The sequence below is a fragment of the Dipodomys ordii genome, unplaced genomic scaffold, assembly GCF_000151885.1.
Source record: "Dipodomys ordii isolate 6190 unplaced genomic scaffold, Dord_2.0 Scaffold100, whole genome shotgun sequence".
In the NCBI taxonomy this organism is placed as follows: Eukaryota; Metazoa; Chordata; class Mammalia; order Rodentia; family Heteromyidae; genus Dipodomys; species Dipodomys ordii.
The window spans coordinates 3,824,572-3,841,707 of record NW_012267316.1 but is presented as its reverse complement, the minus strand read 5'-3'; the positions used below and the strand labels follow the sequence as shown (position 1 = coordinate 3,841,707).

At 38.1% G+C, this 17,136-nt stretch overlaps 1 protein-coding gene across 1 annotated transcript in view; it reads right to left on the bottom strand.

Annotated features, from left to right (window-relative positions):
* The window catches only part of Arhgap28 (Rho GTPase activating protein 28), a 162,504-nt gene that overhangs the window by 33,309 nt on the left and 112,059 nt on the right, over positions 1-17,136 (bottom strand). The window contains exons 4-7 of the mRNA XM_013027159.1: positions 15,865-15,957; positions 8,525-8,614; positions 2,753-2,837; positions 322-464 (exon numbers count right to left, since the gene is read on the bottom strand). Coding sequence (XP_012882613.1) covers positions 322-464; positions 2,753-2,837; positions 8,525-8,614; positions 15,865-15,957 — 411 coding nt within the window. The remainder of the gene's footprint in view (positions 1-321; positions 465-2,752; positions 2,838-8,524; positions 8,615-15,864; positions 15,958-17,136) is intronic.

Here is a 17,136-nt window from a genome sequence, read left to right as displayed (position 1 = left end):
CTGTAGAAAACTAAAGTTAGATCCTTGTATATCACTCTGCACCAGAATTAATTCCAAATGGATCAAAGACCTCAAAGTCAAAGCAGACACCCTGAAAACATTACAGGAAGGAATAGGAGAAACCCTAGGTCTCTTAGGCACAGGCTGAAATTTTCTCAATAGAGACCCAGAAACACAACAAATCAAAGAAAGGTTGGACAAATGGGATTGCATGAAGCTGCAGAGCTTCTGCATGGTAAAGAACATAGCTAGCAAGATCAATAGAAAGCCCATGAATTGGCAGAAGATCTTCACTAGCCATTCAAGGAAAGTTTTACTTACAGTTAAAGCACACTCTTCTTTCTTAATCTCAGACTTCTTACACTTATTTCTTTTTGGAGCATCTGCAATCATTTCTGAATACGATATTTCAAAGGACAGCTCTTCCGCCTCTGCTGGAATGTTCTTTTCTAGATAACCACCATCTTAAAAAGCAAGAAAAATTTGATGTGTATGTCATTTGGTCAATCAATACCATTTACTATAAAATAGGCACTAAATAATTCCAAGGTACCTACACACACATAGATTAGACTGTGCAGAACATCAGATTCTCCCAAGTTTAGTTTGCAATGAACGATGTGTTGTCATCAGATGATCACAGTTTTTGTCATTATCTAAGAAACTTAAAATTCACATGATTTTTTTAAAATTTATTTATTTATTTTTTATTTGTGAACATACTGTACAGAGGGGTTACAATTACATGGGCAGGATAATGCGTACATTTCTTACCAAGCATTGCAGCCTCCTCCTTTGATTTACCCTTCACATCCCTTCCCAGCCTCCCCCCTCCCCCCATCACATGATTTTTAACGTTTTTGATTTTTCTGTTTTATGAAGGTTGCTGAGGATTATTTAGCAGAATATTCTGATATTAAAATTGTATTACATGAATGCAATTCCATTTTATTTTTTAGAGCACTGGAAGCCTGAGGCCAAAGAGAGGTGTGTGTGGTGGTGGGATCCTGCTCAAAATTGTCTCTGCTTTTGCTCTTTGTTTTGTTTTGGGTTTTTTCCCCCAAGCTCTGGAATATTTCCTTCTTAAGATTTGGATAAAGTCAGTTTGGTCTCACGGTTAGGTTTGTGCAGGCAGTTCTGTAATTTGATCCTGTCTATCTGACCTTGTTGACGCACATTAAGAAAAGGCTGACTGTGTGATAAGGAATGCCCCAAAGAAGAGCTTTTCTCAACCCAACTTGTGAATAAACAAAATTTCCCTGGACTGAAACCAGGAGATTCAATATATCATGTGAGTACTCTTGAACTCTGATTTTGGACTGGTTTCGGCTTGTCATCTGTTTCATCACAGAGGAAGAAAAGTTATGCAATGGTTCTGTAACTTCTTAAGAATCCATGGACAAATTATTTAGGAAGAAGTAATGCAACATGCCAGTTCTCCAAACTGCTGGACCACCGCATGTAACTTCTATCTTTAAGGCATGATTTGAACTACTTTTGATGTGGCAGCAAATAAGATGATGTGAAATAATTTTTGGCAAATCCTTTTAAAAAATGTTTAAATTAACTAATCTGTTATCAGCTTCATGGAGAGACAATTCACCTGTCATGCAATTCACCATTTAAAGTGTTCGAGTCAATGGTGTTTATCAGATTAGCATTAGGCATCCATCTCTATATAATCAACTTCACTAACTCAACTTCTTTGGTTTGTATGTGCATGATCAAAGATGGACTCTGTTTTTACAAGGAGAGTGCATGTACTTCATGACTCGGGGTGACATCACAAAAACACATCCTCAGGGGGTCTGCGTCCTTCAAGGATCTGAGGACGTGCCCAACATGTACCAGAGTAGTAAGTTAGGAGCTGGAAATGACCACTTCTGGTCTTTCTGAAAGTGTTGGGCAAATCCATGGGACTGTAGAAGAGGCCTCAAGTCAGTCGTGGCCCAAGTAATAAGCTCCTATATGATACGGTGGGAGAGAAGAAAATATGCCACCCTTTCCATTGGGATGAATTCCATTTTGTCTACTGTGCCTGAAGGGGTGTTTGGAGGTGCACAGGGAAAATGAACATTGGGAAGCAATAGAATCATAATGAGGAAAAATATTGCACTTACATTTTGTTTTTAGAAAGTTCACTATCGGGAAGAAAGAAGATAGGAAGAGGTTGGTGGTCACTACAGTACAGAGAAGAGCAAGAAGCTCTGAGGTGCTACTATCAACATCAATCAACTGTAGACTACAAAAAGCTAGGACAAAGGAATACGAAAGTTATGGCCAAAAAAAATGAAAAATATTTAGGAAATTGCAGAGTTTAATCTGATGAAACATTATACAACGTATCCATGTATCTACAAATGCCATCCCCCCATTAATATGTACATGTTTATGTTTTGTGTATCAGTTTAAAAATAGGTGCATTAAAAATAAATAAGACAGCTGGGCACTGGTGTCTCACACGTGTAATCTGAGCTAGTTAGGAGGCTGAGATTTAAGGATTAAGGTTCAAAGTCAGTCCAAGCGTGAAAGTCTGTGAGACTCTTATCTCTAATTGACCACCAAAGAGCCAAAAGTACAGCTGTGGCTCAAGTGGTAGAGTGCTACCTTTGAGCAAAAAAGTTCAGGGATAGTACTCAGGCCCTGAATTCGAGCCCTGGAAATAAATAAATAAAATCACTGGTAAGTATACCAGGTACCAGAATCAAAGTGAGATGGCCTAGTTTAAACTCAGTGGAGTCAAGTTACTCACTGTGCAGTTCATTCGAAACTGACTGCCCAGAGTCTGCAGATCCATTGGAATGAGCTGGAATATCAGGAAGAGCCTCAAGTCTAGACTGCCAAGCAATAGAAGACAAACACAGAAGGTTACCATAAATACAAACTACCCTCAATTCAATCTGATCTCTGTTCCACAGTTCCACAGAATTCTTTTCACAATTTTTTCTTGATTTCATAAATGGCCTGCATTGGTTTCTTTTCAATATTACTCCACCTTCTTAGCTCTTACATGTTTGCTGATTATACCTTTGCTAAGATTTAGAAATTGCAATGCTTTATGTTCTATGGTTTGCCAGTTACAATATGATTTATCAGTCTTTCTATGTTTTGTCTTAATATTATATATGCATACTAATATTACTGTAAAATGCAGAGTTAATGAACAAAAAAATTAAATACCTCTTGTAGTTCAGTTCCAATTCAGTTTCCATTCTTAAATAATTCAAATAATTTGGCACTTTCTACACTGAAAGCCTGCAGTTCTATCAGAAGTTGAGTCTTCTGTCTTTATAGAAATCTGTTCAATGAATTATTGCTCATGTCTGGAAGACCACAAGTAAAAAACTTACCTAGAAATTCTTTAAATAATTTTACATGCAAATTCTATAAAATTTATTTTGGGAAAGACGGTGTATACAGGGTTTCCACTTGCAGACTGGCCTTGAACACATGATTCTCCTATCTCAAGACTCCCAAGTACAGAGTTAACAGGCATGTAACATCACACTTGGCTGTGGAAGTTATTATCTGTGAATAGGTGTTACTGTGAAAATGATATATTCCATCAAAACCCTTTTATACACTATTCACACATAAAAATCTATTCTTTTCCCCCAGAGCATGATATTGTTTCTTTTATTCTCATATTTATTTAGCAATAACGGAACACCTGCTTCATAAAAGATCCTTTCTATCATGTGCTACAAATTGCAGAAGACAGTCTCAAATTCTGAGCCTCATGTTCTCTTTTTTTAAATTTCTACTTTATTTCAAAGCAAATGATGTACTTTTATTTGTGGAAACAGCACACAAATGAATGGCCAGTTTCTACAACACAGATGTCAGCATACTGGACTTGGTGGAAGAAAAGACAATACTCTTATACCTTTTATTGTCATTGCTGATAGAGTTAAAGTTTATTAATTGCTATAGTTTGGATCTGGAATTTCCCATAAAGATATGTAGGTTGGTTCATAGATTCATATGTTGGTTCACCTTAGCCCTGTTGGGAAGTGGTGGAACTTTTAAGAGGAGGAGCCTAGCAGGAAGTCTTAGGTCATTATGGTGTGTCCATTCCACACTGAAAATGTTGGGGTGCTGTGTTGAGACACGTAGCTTCTTTTGCTACATGCTAACACCACAGTATGCTGACTCATTATGGGCACCAAAGCAACAGGGTCAACTGACCAAGGTTTCAACCTTTTCTCCTTGTCATTTGACTACCACAGGATTTTGTTATAGTAATGGAAATGTAATAAACATTTCTATATATTAAAATTCTTTTTATATATTAAAATTCTTAAAAAGGTGTAGACAAGTTTTCAGTGGTTTCCTTAAGTTTTTCAACAGAGAAATGCATTGTCAGACTCTGAAATAAAAACTCACCTATGGGAAAGAAGGTGCCTTTGAAAACCGAGAGGCTTAATTTATTTATAATTTAAAGTTGAAGACTTGGGATGCTTTCAGCTACTGAATGTCAATTGCTTAATCTTCAAAGTAGGAAAGTGTCCATCTGCTCAATTGCTTTAGCTGGCCGCTAGTCATCCTGTTGTGCTCAATGAGTATCTGTTCTTTGTAACATAAATTACTTTGGGACAGAGATTTCAGACATAATCCCTGCTCTTGAGCTACTTACAAAAAGAACAGAATAACTTTTATGGAACATTATTAAAAGACAAGCAAGGCACTGTTAAGAGCTTATTTCTCTATTATGAACTGTATTATTGGAAAACGATGGGAGAGGTACAAGAAGCCACCAGAAGATTTTTTACAGATAAAGTGAACTTGAGTTGGACCTTGAGATCAATAAAAGGTGCTTACAAAGGCAGAGGAGACAAGTAAAAACATTCCAACCAGAAATGGAAGTATAAATTTCAGGAATGGGCACAGCCGAACTGATACAAAGAATCATAGAGAGATAAATGTTTTAGTAACTGAGTCAGAGTATTAGAAAAATTGAATAATGAATTAATAAAGAGCAAGAGTCAGCTCACAATTATGGAAGAGGCTGAAAGTCACATAGGGACACTGAGACTTAGAACCATAAGTGATAAAAAACAAAAACAAAAACAAAGGAGTCTCTCCTGTTAAAGCAGGAAGTAAAGAAGGAAATGCAGCCTGTCCACAAAAGGCCCTCGACTTTTGAAGTAGATGGAGAAAAGACATGTAATGCCCCTCAGTACCCTGCAAATAAATACCCAAACCCAGGGATTATCAAGTCCTTTCTATAAAATGGTGGTGTATTTTCACTTCATCGACATATACCAACACATCTGTATGCGTTTAATCCTGTTATATGACTTAAAGATGAATTATATAGAGAATGCAATGTAAGTACTTTGTAAATAGAAGTTACACTATGTTGCTTACAGAATAATGAAAAGAAAAACTGTGCATGATGAGGACAGATGCAATTTAAAAATATTTTTGATTTGCAGTTGGTAAATGAACATTTGAATCTATTTCCATTAATTGAATCTGGATAACCATTTGGTAGATTCAACTTCTATTCTACGCTAAAGCAATTAAGGAGAGAATAAATATCCATTTTATGATGAAAGATGAGAAGGAAAGTCCTACTGAGATTTTCAAAGTAGTAGGCATAGCCTTTTTTAAAGTTTATCTGGAAGAAAGCATTTCTCTGAAGAATAAAGTATAGCTTAAATATTACTTAAAAAGCCAGTAATTCTACCTACTCAGGAAGCTGATACCCAGAGGATTGTAGTTGGAGGCTAGACCAGGTAGAAAAGTCCATGAGACTCCATCTCCAAAATAACCAACAAAAAGCTAGCTGAAATGTGGCCCAAGTTGTAGAGTGCCAACTGTATGCAAACAAACTAAGCCAGCATAAGACCTCAAGTTCCAAAAAAAGAAAACTTTGATGTAGAAGTTACTCTAGCCAATTTCAAAAACAAACCATAGATCTATGACTCTATGGTGATTTAATTACCACCAAGGCATTACTTGAGATTTTTCTCAATCTTTAATCTAAAGATTGGGGAAAAGGCACTGGTCCATATCGACATTATGCTTTCAGAAATGGAAAGTCATATTACCTATGTTATCTCACTCTACAACATGAATTCCAAAAGGGAAAGTTGCTAAGATCCCTGAAGTCTGGTAGACAACTGAGTCTTGGCCCCCAAAACTATGTCAGTTTTTACAAGGACTTCATCCTGACAGAATAGTTTTACCTTTATAGTTACCATGGCCAAGATCCTTGTAGCCTTTAATATACTTTGTTGAATTACTGGAACCATCAGACTCACACTGTAGTAACTTCATGGCAGAAACTTCTGTAACACTTCTAGTAATAGTCCAGTAAGGATTAAGTTAACACCTAGCAACTAAGCATTTCCTGTAATATTTCTAATAAAAGATTATCTGAGTAACTAGCCTAAATTATAAGTCAAGCTGAAGACTAGTACAAGTGAGACATTTTTCATACCCAATATTGCTTTATTTATGTGATATTTGGCCTCCAGTTTTTGTTTTTAGAGCCACCAAAACAAAAAGGACATCAACAGTTCTGGACAGCTCCATCTGTAACTACCTAGAGCTTCCCCATAAGATCATTTTCTTTCACATCTTCCAACTTCTAAGAATCTATTTGAAAACAGTATGTGTTCAAGAAAGGCATGTTTAATGAGTGCGCCAGTGAGGTGGAGTACATGCATCAGAGAGCAAGGAAATGGGATCATAGCATCACTTTCTTCTTATTTTTGGGGGGAGCTGTTTTGGGGTTTGAATTTAGGGCCTTGACCTTGCTAGGCAGAGGCTTGATAACTTGAACCATACTCTAAGCCCTTTACTAGTCTTATCAGAAATAAAACTGTGGTCACAAAATGACATGGAAAAACTACAAAAACAAGGCATGCCAACCATCCTCTTTAGCAACCAAATTATTATACCATCCTGTGTGAAGTTCAATCATTCAGTGTCCTCATTGTTGGACTGTAGAAGATACAGAGGTTGTTAAAGTCAGCTAGATGCAAATGAGGGGTCTCACTACATCATAACCTTTTGTGTTAGAGAATGTTGGAGAGCCACTGGATCTGTAACCAGCACTTTTTGGTGTTGCCAGTCCTAGGGATTGAACTCAGAGCCTGAGCCCTGTCCTTGAGCTTTTTTGTTGAAGGCTAGCTTTCTCCACTAGAGCCACAGCTCCATTTTTTTTTGTTGTTGTTTTGTAATGGTTAATTGGAGATAAAAAGTCTCATAGACTTTTCTGCCAGGATGGGCTTTGGACTGGGATCCTCAGATCTCAGCCTCCAGAGTAGCTAGGATTGTAAGGTGTGAGCCACTGGTGCCAGGCAGCAACAGTTTTAGATCTGTGGGAAGAATGGGTTGGGCTGTCATCTGAGAGATCCCTATAACAGCTTCAGTAAAAACAGGAAGATGATGATGATGAATCTGCAAGAAAGAATTGGCTGTAATAGAATAGAAATATTCTACTATTCTATTTCCATGATAAGATACATGGGTCCCAGAAATAAGCGTGGTGAAACAGGATGGTGGACACAGTTAAGGCTGATGCATACAGGTAACTCTTGGGTGTATGGGAGCCACCAGCTGAGACAGGAAATAAAGGATCCCAGGCAAGTCTTAGAACAGGATTCGCCTGTTACTTGGGAATAGCATAGTTGTGGAAGCTGTATGGAAGGTCAAACTTTATTCTAGAGTTACCAAAGTTTGTGAATTCAACCCATTAATAAGTGGTAGATTTGAGAAGCTCTCTATCATGGAGACATTCTTCCTCATTGTCATTCCAATTCATTGTATTAAATAGCAAAATCGCAACTGGATTTACAGTTATGAGGTCAGACACAGTGGGTATACCTCAGCCTATATATACTATACCTTACAGAGTTCATGATTGGTTATTCACCGGTAATATGTGGTCACTGTGTAGCAAAAGCTCAAAAATGCAAATGTTCCATAACCAAAAGTCTAAAACCACCACAGGAGAGTTAACATATATGAAGCTAAAAGTGAACAGTGGGGACACCTAGGCAGTGGGGGGCGGGGGTGTAGATGCCATCAATCCCATTTCCCAAAGTCGGCAGAGATGGAGAAACTCCTGTTCCACAGCACAGCCCTGTGCCACCTCCACGTGGGCATCTGCTGTGGTAGCCACTGTCTTCCATCAATTTCTAACAAAGAACCTCTGTGTCTTATCAAAAGCTCAGAGACACGGAGTTGGGAATCTCAGTGGGGCAAGCTGTGGCAGATGTGAGGGATGTGAATAAAGGGACTTCTGAGTTGAGGAGGTGGCGAAGTGAAATTGGTCCACCAAAACCTCTGATATTCTTCTTTGAAAACTCTGCCAAGAGGAGCAAAGTTAAGAAATTCCCTCATACTTGGTATAGGTAAACACCACCCATTGATTGCTGGATATTCCCGAGTCTGTGGTTTGCTAACAGCTGTGGGGACTTTACTACCCCAGTTCAAGTTTGGCTCTTTGTCTTGAAGAAATCATTTCTGCTGATCTTCCCACCCCAGTTGCTGACATGCAATGACTTACCCTGGAGTCACTGCTGGGATCTACAAGACTCCCATCTTCATCCTGGGACCCGTCGGACAGGGCAGTACTGTTGAGAGAAGCACCATCTGGCTAAATGGAAAAATAAAAGTACCACTCTTATTTCGGCAAATGCTTCTAAAGTGTTTGTGCACACTCACCTGTGTACTGAGATAGGTAGTGGTGTGTAAAGTTACGACTGCCTGGGCATGGACAACTCCATCCAGCTATCAGTGCAGCACTACTGTGAGCCACTCACAGGCGAGGACCTCTCACCAATACTCAACCCTCTGGCAGGCACTGCTGTCTTTAGTTCCAGGGAGTGAAGTGTTAAATCTAAGAAACTTGATGTCCAGCTGGGAAGGTGGCACAGTGGTAGAGCACTTGCCTTGCATGCTTGAGGCCCTGGGTTCGATTCCTCAGCACCACACAAGCAGAAAAAAAAGCCAGAAGTGGCACTGTGGCTCGAGTGGTAGAGCGCTAGCCTTGAGCTGAAGAGCTGAGGGACAGCGCCCAGGCCCAGAGTTCAGGCCCCACGACGGGGCCCCCGAAAGAAACTTGATGTCCAGACTCCTCTGCAGGTAAGAAGGATCATGTGACAAAGGAGGCCAGTAAAGTGTAAGTAATTTTACAAAAGGTGATTCCTGACCAAAAATAATAGGGTCAACTGATGTATGATTATGTTTGGATCACAGATGATAGCCTAGAGCTGCCAGGCAGCTGTGCATGTAAGAATGACAGACAAAGCAAAGGGTGGCAGAGACAAGGTTAAATGCTAAGAGGGGGTCCTGTAGCTGCTCTGTCAAACTTGGATCACTTACATTGATCATCCCCATGTGAACCGAAACAACCATTTTATTTTCTAATTATAGGAAGCGGAATGCAAAATTGACGCATATCATCTTCTTACTATTATTGTTAGTAACTTCTACGATTGTTTTTTAATTGAACAGAATTCAGCTGCAATGGCACTGGAACTGAAAGTTGCTGTTTTTGCTGTAGACTACGACTCTACCGAAGTTAACATCTGAACATTCTTTTACTGAAGGAATGTTACTGAAAAATTGAATATATTTGGTATTAAACAAAACCATATATTTTGTCTTTTAAAAAACTGTCACAATTCACTTCACTTGACCATATGTTCTCAATTTTCCTAGATAGTATAATATTCCTTTATAAAGTGAACAAAGAACTTTATAAAGAAACAAATGAAACAAAAACTAGCATAGGAAATGCAAGTCAAGATTAAAAATAGCAATCATCTATCTCTTCTCACATCTCAAGTCACTACATATGGCAAAAAACACAAACAAATAAACAAACAAAAACAATGAAATAGGACCTTGTACTTGCTATGCAGAATCTGTGCTCCCTTGCTTTGTTTATTGTTCAGATAAAGCCTTGTATTCACTAGAGTCAGCCTTAGACCACAATCCTGCTACTTATTGCCTCCTTTATAGTCAGGATTAAAGACATATGCCACCACACTTGGCTGAAACTATTTTTAAAAAACAGATTTTAAGCAGTACTGGAAATCAGCAAAGAATTCCATATCCGACCAACGAATAGTAATTTCTAGAATGCAATCCAGGTAAAAAGGACTAAATGCTTTTGGGGTAGGGGGATTTCTAGCACCAGCAAAGTGTTATAATGAAAGACAAGGAAGGATGAACAAAAAAGGAAGCCAGCATTTGGCCTGAGATGACGGAGCAATTCATCTCTCATCAGTTTTGACTTTGGGGAGAGTGCATACCACTCAACCTATCCCTTGCAGAATGTGCTCACTGCAAATAACTGTGTCCCTTCAGAAAACTAAACCTGCTTAGTTGTAGAGGAGACATATAACCATTTCCTGTACAGAAATTGGAAAATCAGTAGAGTCCACTTTTGGGGACCCAAAGGAAGACCCAAGGAAGACCTGATGGTCTACCTCTTGTAACAATGCCAAAATCTGTTTCACCAACACTTTTTAAACAAGTTTCCTTGGTGGGGGTCTTTGGGTGGACCCAGCTTGCTCCCCTGTAATAGATGCTAGCAGACAGGAGGCCTGGGTGTGGTAGTACTGGGAACCGAGAATCTCCAGGATCATATACTCATGGCCAAAAGCTCTCTGTCCCCTGGAGGTCCAACCTAAGGACACTGGCTGCCACCAAGGGGAGGCAGCAATTACCAATCAGCTAGTATACATCTCAGGTCCATAACCTCCATGAGTGTGTCATTTATGGCTCTACAGCCCCAAAGAAAGCATGTTCTCCACATGAAATATTTAGATTTGGAAAGTTATTGGGAAACACTAAATATTTACATATCTTAGTTAATACTGAAATACCAAAGAAAATATTTACATAGTAATGAGTTATTTGTCCATGTAGGCTCATCCACAAAACCTAAGTTTCAGTGGACAATATTCTCTGAATAGGATAGGTAAGAAGATCTTTTCTTGTTGTTCTTATTTCTGCCTGTGAGGTTTTTTTTCTAAGACAGAATTTAGTTATTTTTGATTTGCATATGAAATTATTCCTTGTTACACATACATAGTGAGTTCTGAGGCTGTGTGTGGTGATTGGTGATATGAATTATTAGGCATCTGTACTCAACAGAAAATGAGGATACATACTTATTACACATCTTGAATGTTCATAGCAACTTTGCTCATAACAGCTCCAAGCTGGAAGCCATCTAAATGTCCATCACTATGTGTATAGATAGGCCAATCATAGGATATTTATATAAGATAATGTTATTAGTTATAACAAGACTAGATTACAAGCAGCAAATAGTAAATAATAAAATAATTATTATAAATGAAAGAAGTCAAGACACAGGAAAATATCTTATAATTCCATTCATAAGTGAAAAAAATCTATAGGTTAGAAATCCATGGTTAGAAATCCAGCATGACTCTTACATCAAAGGGAGGGGATAATCATCTACTGAAAAAGGCCTGAGGGAGATTTTCTGGGATAATGGCATCATTGTGCATTTTGATAATTATTTAGGTGAACACATTTGTTAAAACTAACAGTGGCCCATTAGCTACTCAGGTGGCCCATTAGCTACTCAGGAGGCTGAGATCTGAGGATCACAGTTCAAAGCCAGCCTGGAAGGAAAGTCTGTGAGACTCTAATCTACAATAAACCACCAGAAAACTGAAAGTGATGCTGTGGCTCAAGTGGTAGAGCACTGGCCTTGAGCTGAAGAGCTGAAGGACAGTGCCCAGGCCCACAGTTCAAGTCCCATGACAAAAAAAAAAAAACAACCCAACTAATTGAATAGCATAGCTAAAATGTATACATAATTTACTTCTTGTAAATTATGCCTAAATTTTTATAAAACTTGAAAAACGATTTCTCTTAAGAATAACTTTGTTCTTAGCTGGATGCCAGTGGCTCACACCTGCAATCCTAGTTATTCAGGAGGCTGAGATCTGAGAACTGCAGTTTGAAGTCAGCTTAGGCAAGACAGTCTCTGAGATTCTTTCTGGTTATTTGATTTTAATAGAAAAGAATGACATAACAAAAGCGATCCTGTCTCTGGTTAATCACCAAAAAGCCAGAAGTGGAGCTGTGGCTCAAGTAGTGGAATGCCAGCCTTAAGTGAAAAAGCTAAGGGACAGCACCCAGCATCTGAGTTCAAGACTTAAGACAGAGAGAGAGAGAGAGACAGATAGACAGACAGACAGACAGAGACAGAGACAGAAACAGAGAGAGACAGAGACAGAGAAAGAGAGAGGGAGGGAGAGAGGGAGAAGGAGAGAGAGAGAGACCCAACACTTCACTCTTGCCATCAGAAAATCTTAAGAGATTGAAAATAACAGATATAAGTAGGAAGAGAAAGCTGTTCTTAAGAAGTAAGAATGTGTTGGCTGAAATTTATAAAAAGAAAGGCAATAATGAGAAAGAAAAGAAATCCTTCTAAATTACAACATGAAGTTGAGAGATTCTGAACACAGAGAAAACAGTAAACCTGAGAGAAAATTTTGGAAATATTGAAATTTGATTCCAGTGAAGCAATGACCATCTAATATGTGCTGAAGTAGTTTGGGATGCAAGAAATGTGAAGAAAATTCATTGTTAACACAACAGAAGAAAACGTCTGCAAACTGAAGAAAAAAAGTTCTAAGTTGGAAAGGATTTAAACTTCATAAAATGCAAAAGGTTGCTCAGAGAGTAAGCAAAAGATTATTTCTAGAAGATTATTTTTAGAGGAAAGAGAGTCAGGCAACTAAAATAAGAAAAAAATGTCCCCATCTTGTCCTACTAAGTGTGCTACTCTGAAAAGTGGGAGAAGTTCTGCTGTGTAGGCTTTCTGGGAACATGAAAATTTTAAATTAAAAACAGGTCGTCAGGTAGCCCCTGTATTGATCAGGTATATCAGCATGGTACAAAAAGTTTCTTAATTGGTGTATTAGGACTGGTAGAAGGATTAAATCCACATACTAATGTTAATCACGAAAAAAGGGAAAAAATAGAAGTCCACTTTGAAGTTGCCATTACACTGTTTTGCAAACCAGCTTTGGTTTGTCTATCGTCACTTCCTTATTTTGTGATTAAAACAAACTCCTACTTGTTTAAGAAAGGTTCCTTAGATTTTTTTTTTATAGGAGGCAAACACAGATGTGACTGATGATTTTCAGCATATGGTGTGATTGTATTCTGCAGTGAATTATGAATCAATAGAAAGTGTAAGTATTTGATTTCCATGTAAGACATTGGAAACTAAAGTAGATTGATTACTTTGCCTTTTCAATAAACTAACATCTTCATTGAATATTTTATGTGTGTCGACTTAACATAAGGAACATGTCTTCTTTTATCTACATTAGAAGTGATTTGTACACCAGGTTTCCAATGATTACAGATTGGATGGTAAATATATTGGAATACATGCCACCTGTAATGGCATTTGTGACTTAAGTTTCAAAGATCCACCACCACACATAATGAATGAACAGTTATCTATTCACAATAAGTGACTGCAAAATAAGCATCTAGGGTATTAATACAGACTTCATGTTAACCAGTTTACTAAAATAGAGTTGACATACAATTGTATGTATAATTAAACTACAATATTTAGTCTGACCTTCATTTCCCTGCATATTTTAACTACAATATTTAAAGAATATAAAGTACCTAATTTGATTAATTTTGATGAGTTGTGACAAAAATATAAGCCTATGGAATCATTACCATAGTTGAGATAATGAGCAGTGGATAAAATGAGTAGGTGTGTCCCATATCTTCCCTCCTGTCCTTTTGAATTCCTCTGCCCTTCCTATTTTTGGCTACCCAGATGTCTGGTAATCACTGACCTATCCATCACTCTAAGTTAGTTCATGTGTTCTGTAATTTTATATGAATATTTTTGGTCTGGCTTCTTTCACCTGGCATAATTGAGATCTACCTGTATTGTATGTGTCAACTTTTTATAGTGAAATAGAACTCCAAGATGTGGACATAGAACTACATGCTGATGCATTTACTTACAGATGGACATTAAGATTGTTTTCAGTCTGGGAGTTTTACAAGCAAAGCTGCTATTAACATTTGCAAACAGTCTTTGTATGGATATGTACCTTTTTTTTTTTTTTAGTAGAATGGCTTAGATTTCATGGGAAGTGTATCCTTCATAGTTTAAGCAGCTGTCAAATTCTCTACTAAAATGGATGGGTCATTTTACATTCCCAATGTACAAACGTTCAAGTTTCTCCATATCCTTGGCACTGCTTAATATGGTCAGTCTCGGTCATTTTAGTCATTCCACAGAGTTTTGGAAAGATCCCAACATGGATTTATTTGCAATTCAGTAATTAGTATATGAGAATTTTTTCATGAGATTATTTGCCATCCATGGGTCTTTTTTAGAGTAGTATCCAAGTCTTTTCCCATTTTTGGGGGGTCCGGTTGTGGGGCCTGAACATGGCCTGGGCACTGTCCCTCAGCAATTCAGCTCAAGGCTAGTGCTCTACCACTTGAGCCACAGCGCCACTTCCGGCTTTTTTCTTTTTGTTTATGTGGTGCTGAGGAATTGAACCCAGGGCCTCATGCATGCAAAGCAAGCGCTCTACCACTGAGCCACCTTCCCAGCCCCTCTTTTCCCATTTTAAAAGTAAGAAAAGATGTAACAATCTTGACACTGGACAACTTAGGATATGATTGAAGAGAAAGGGAGAAAACAGGGAGGGGTATTTGTTTATAAAACATACAATTCCGGTCAGGTGTGCTCACACCTGTCATCTTAGTTGCTCACAGTGGACAGCAATTGAGGGGATACCAGTCCAAGCAGCCCAGGTAAACAGTTACAACCCATCTCAAACAATAAGCAGGGTGTCATGATGCACACCTGTTATCTCAGATACAAGAAAACAATACAAAGACTGTGTTCTAGTCTGACATAGGAAATAAATTTAAGGACCTAACCCCCAAAATTAAAAAAGCAAAAAGAGATGACAGAATGGTAGACATACTAGAGGACCTGCCTAGCAAGCATAAGGTCCTGAGTTCAAACCCTAATAACACCACAAAACAATGGCAACAAAAATATCTGAGTGGTAAATTCAAAGAACTAATGGATAGAATCAGCAGCAGCAGACTCTAGTGTGTGTGTGTGTGTGTGTGTGTGTGTGTGTGTGTGTATTTTAACATGACAAAGTTTTTGCACTACGTTTGTAAACAGGAGTATAATCCAAAATGAAATAGGAATGAAGCCAGTTTGCCAAGTCTAACTAAAAAATAAAATTATTGCCACAGCAATCCCACGAATAGTGGTCAGAAAGAGGTTCTGGAAATAATGCAGATTCTGCTCCAAACTCTAGCTCCATCAAAACAGTATTGAGAACAAAATACAGAACATATTGCATTCATGATCTTTCTGGAAATGATGTAGCAGAATGGCTGGGAGTATGTATAACTGCACCTGAGAGCAAGCTATGGCTGCCCCCTTCAAAGTAGAAGGATCTTCCCAGGACCACAGCAGGAAAGAAGAACCTATTAGGATCTGCTATTTCCTTTTTTATTCAGACCTCCTTCCATCATTTTCTCTCCTAAGAGAATTTGTTAATTGAAAAAAATGTAAAAGAGTATGTGATCTTTCAAAAGAGAAATATAATCATTGAGATACTAGGTATATACTGATTCTCTAGAATATATGGTCATGTTGGGGTTTTCCCATTAAACTTGTGCTCATTAACTGCTGAATTTTTTTCTTACAAATTGATTCAAGTTAGATATGTTCACAGCTGTGGTTGTCCAACACCTCGATTGTGATACATAACTGTCTGGAAGAAATGGTTTTTTCTTGCATTCCCACCTCCGGTTCATTCTCCTCCCAGAACTTACCGAAGAACCTCTTGTTTTGGGAACTTCTGGTAGTTCTTTTTCTTCCTCAGTGCCTTCCAACGGAGTGGCATGGTTGTCACAAGAGTCATCTGGCTAATGAAAGAAATGAGAGCCTCCTAAGAGATTGTTTTTACTTTGAATCAGGAAAAAATGAAAATATAACATTCAATCTTGCAAAAAGGAAAGTCTCAGATCATTGAGTTAGGCCTTAAAAAAAAGACCATTAGTGACGTATCTTTTTATGCAAGTCTAGAATTGCAAATGTGACTGTATATTCCTTTATGCGACTGTATATTCCTTTATGCACTACTAAGGGGTATGTGTGTGTGTGTGTGTGTGTGTGTGTGTACATATAGCTGTGAGGAGATTCATGCAGCTAATGTTCACATATATTGATAGCAATACTTAGCAGTATATCCATAATCATGATGCTCACAAATGTCATGCTCTGTAAATGAACTGGTCTCAGAAGCAGACATATCTAGCTAACTGCCAAAACCTCCTTTTCTTTGCCTCTTTGACACACAAATGTCATAGTTTTTGCTCCAAGATGCTATATGTCTTACTAAAAAGATCAAGTGTTATCCTGTGAGAGCTACATCTAATGAGATCAAAGTGGAATTCTACTTGGTAACGAGCCCAGGAAGCTTCAGTGTTTTTGGCCAAAACAGATGCTTCTTCCAGGAACCATGGACGCCAGGGCCTAGTGCCTGTGCTGTTAGACACCCAGTAATATTGAATACTTACCCCTATGCAAAGGGAACAGAAAGGAAAAATGAGAAAGTTGGTTGATCCAAACCAGAGCTGTCAATCAGCCTTGCCTTTCCTTCCTTGAGCTTCCTATTTTATGAAAACTAAATTGACAAATTTCTAATGATACAGCTTACCCCCAAAATCATGCTTTTGCAAAACAGACTTTATGAATGTATTTCAATAGTTTCTGAGTCCATAACAAGAACAGCCAGTTTTCTTTGCGATTAGGAAACTGAAAATACATTGTGTTAATGACTTCATACGGTGTGGATATATGCAAAGCTCTCTTATTCATATGCAGAAACTGTGTTTGGAGAGTAAGTTCTGACAAGGATGAACTGTACCTCAGGCCATGTGCATAAGCTCTAAAATGAGCAGTTTTCATCATAAAGGTATCCCCCAAATAATGTGCAAATATTATATGCCATGGTTCAAGCAGATTCTGAAAAATTAAGCATATTGGGCATTACTAAAGTCATATGCTGCTAGGTAGAACCTTAAAAACTATTATATTTCTTC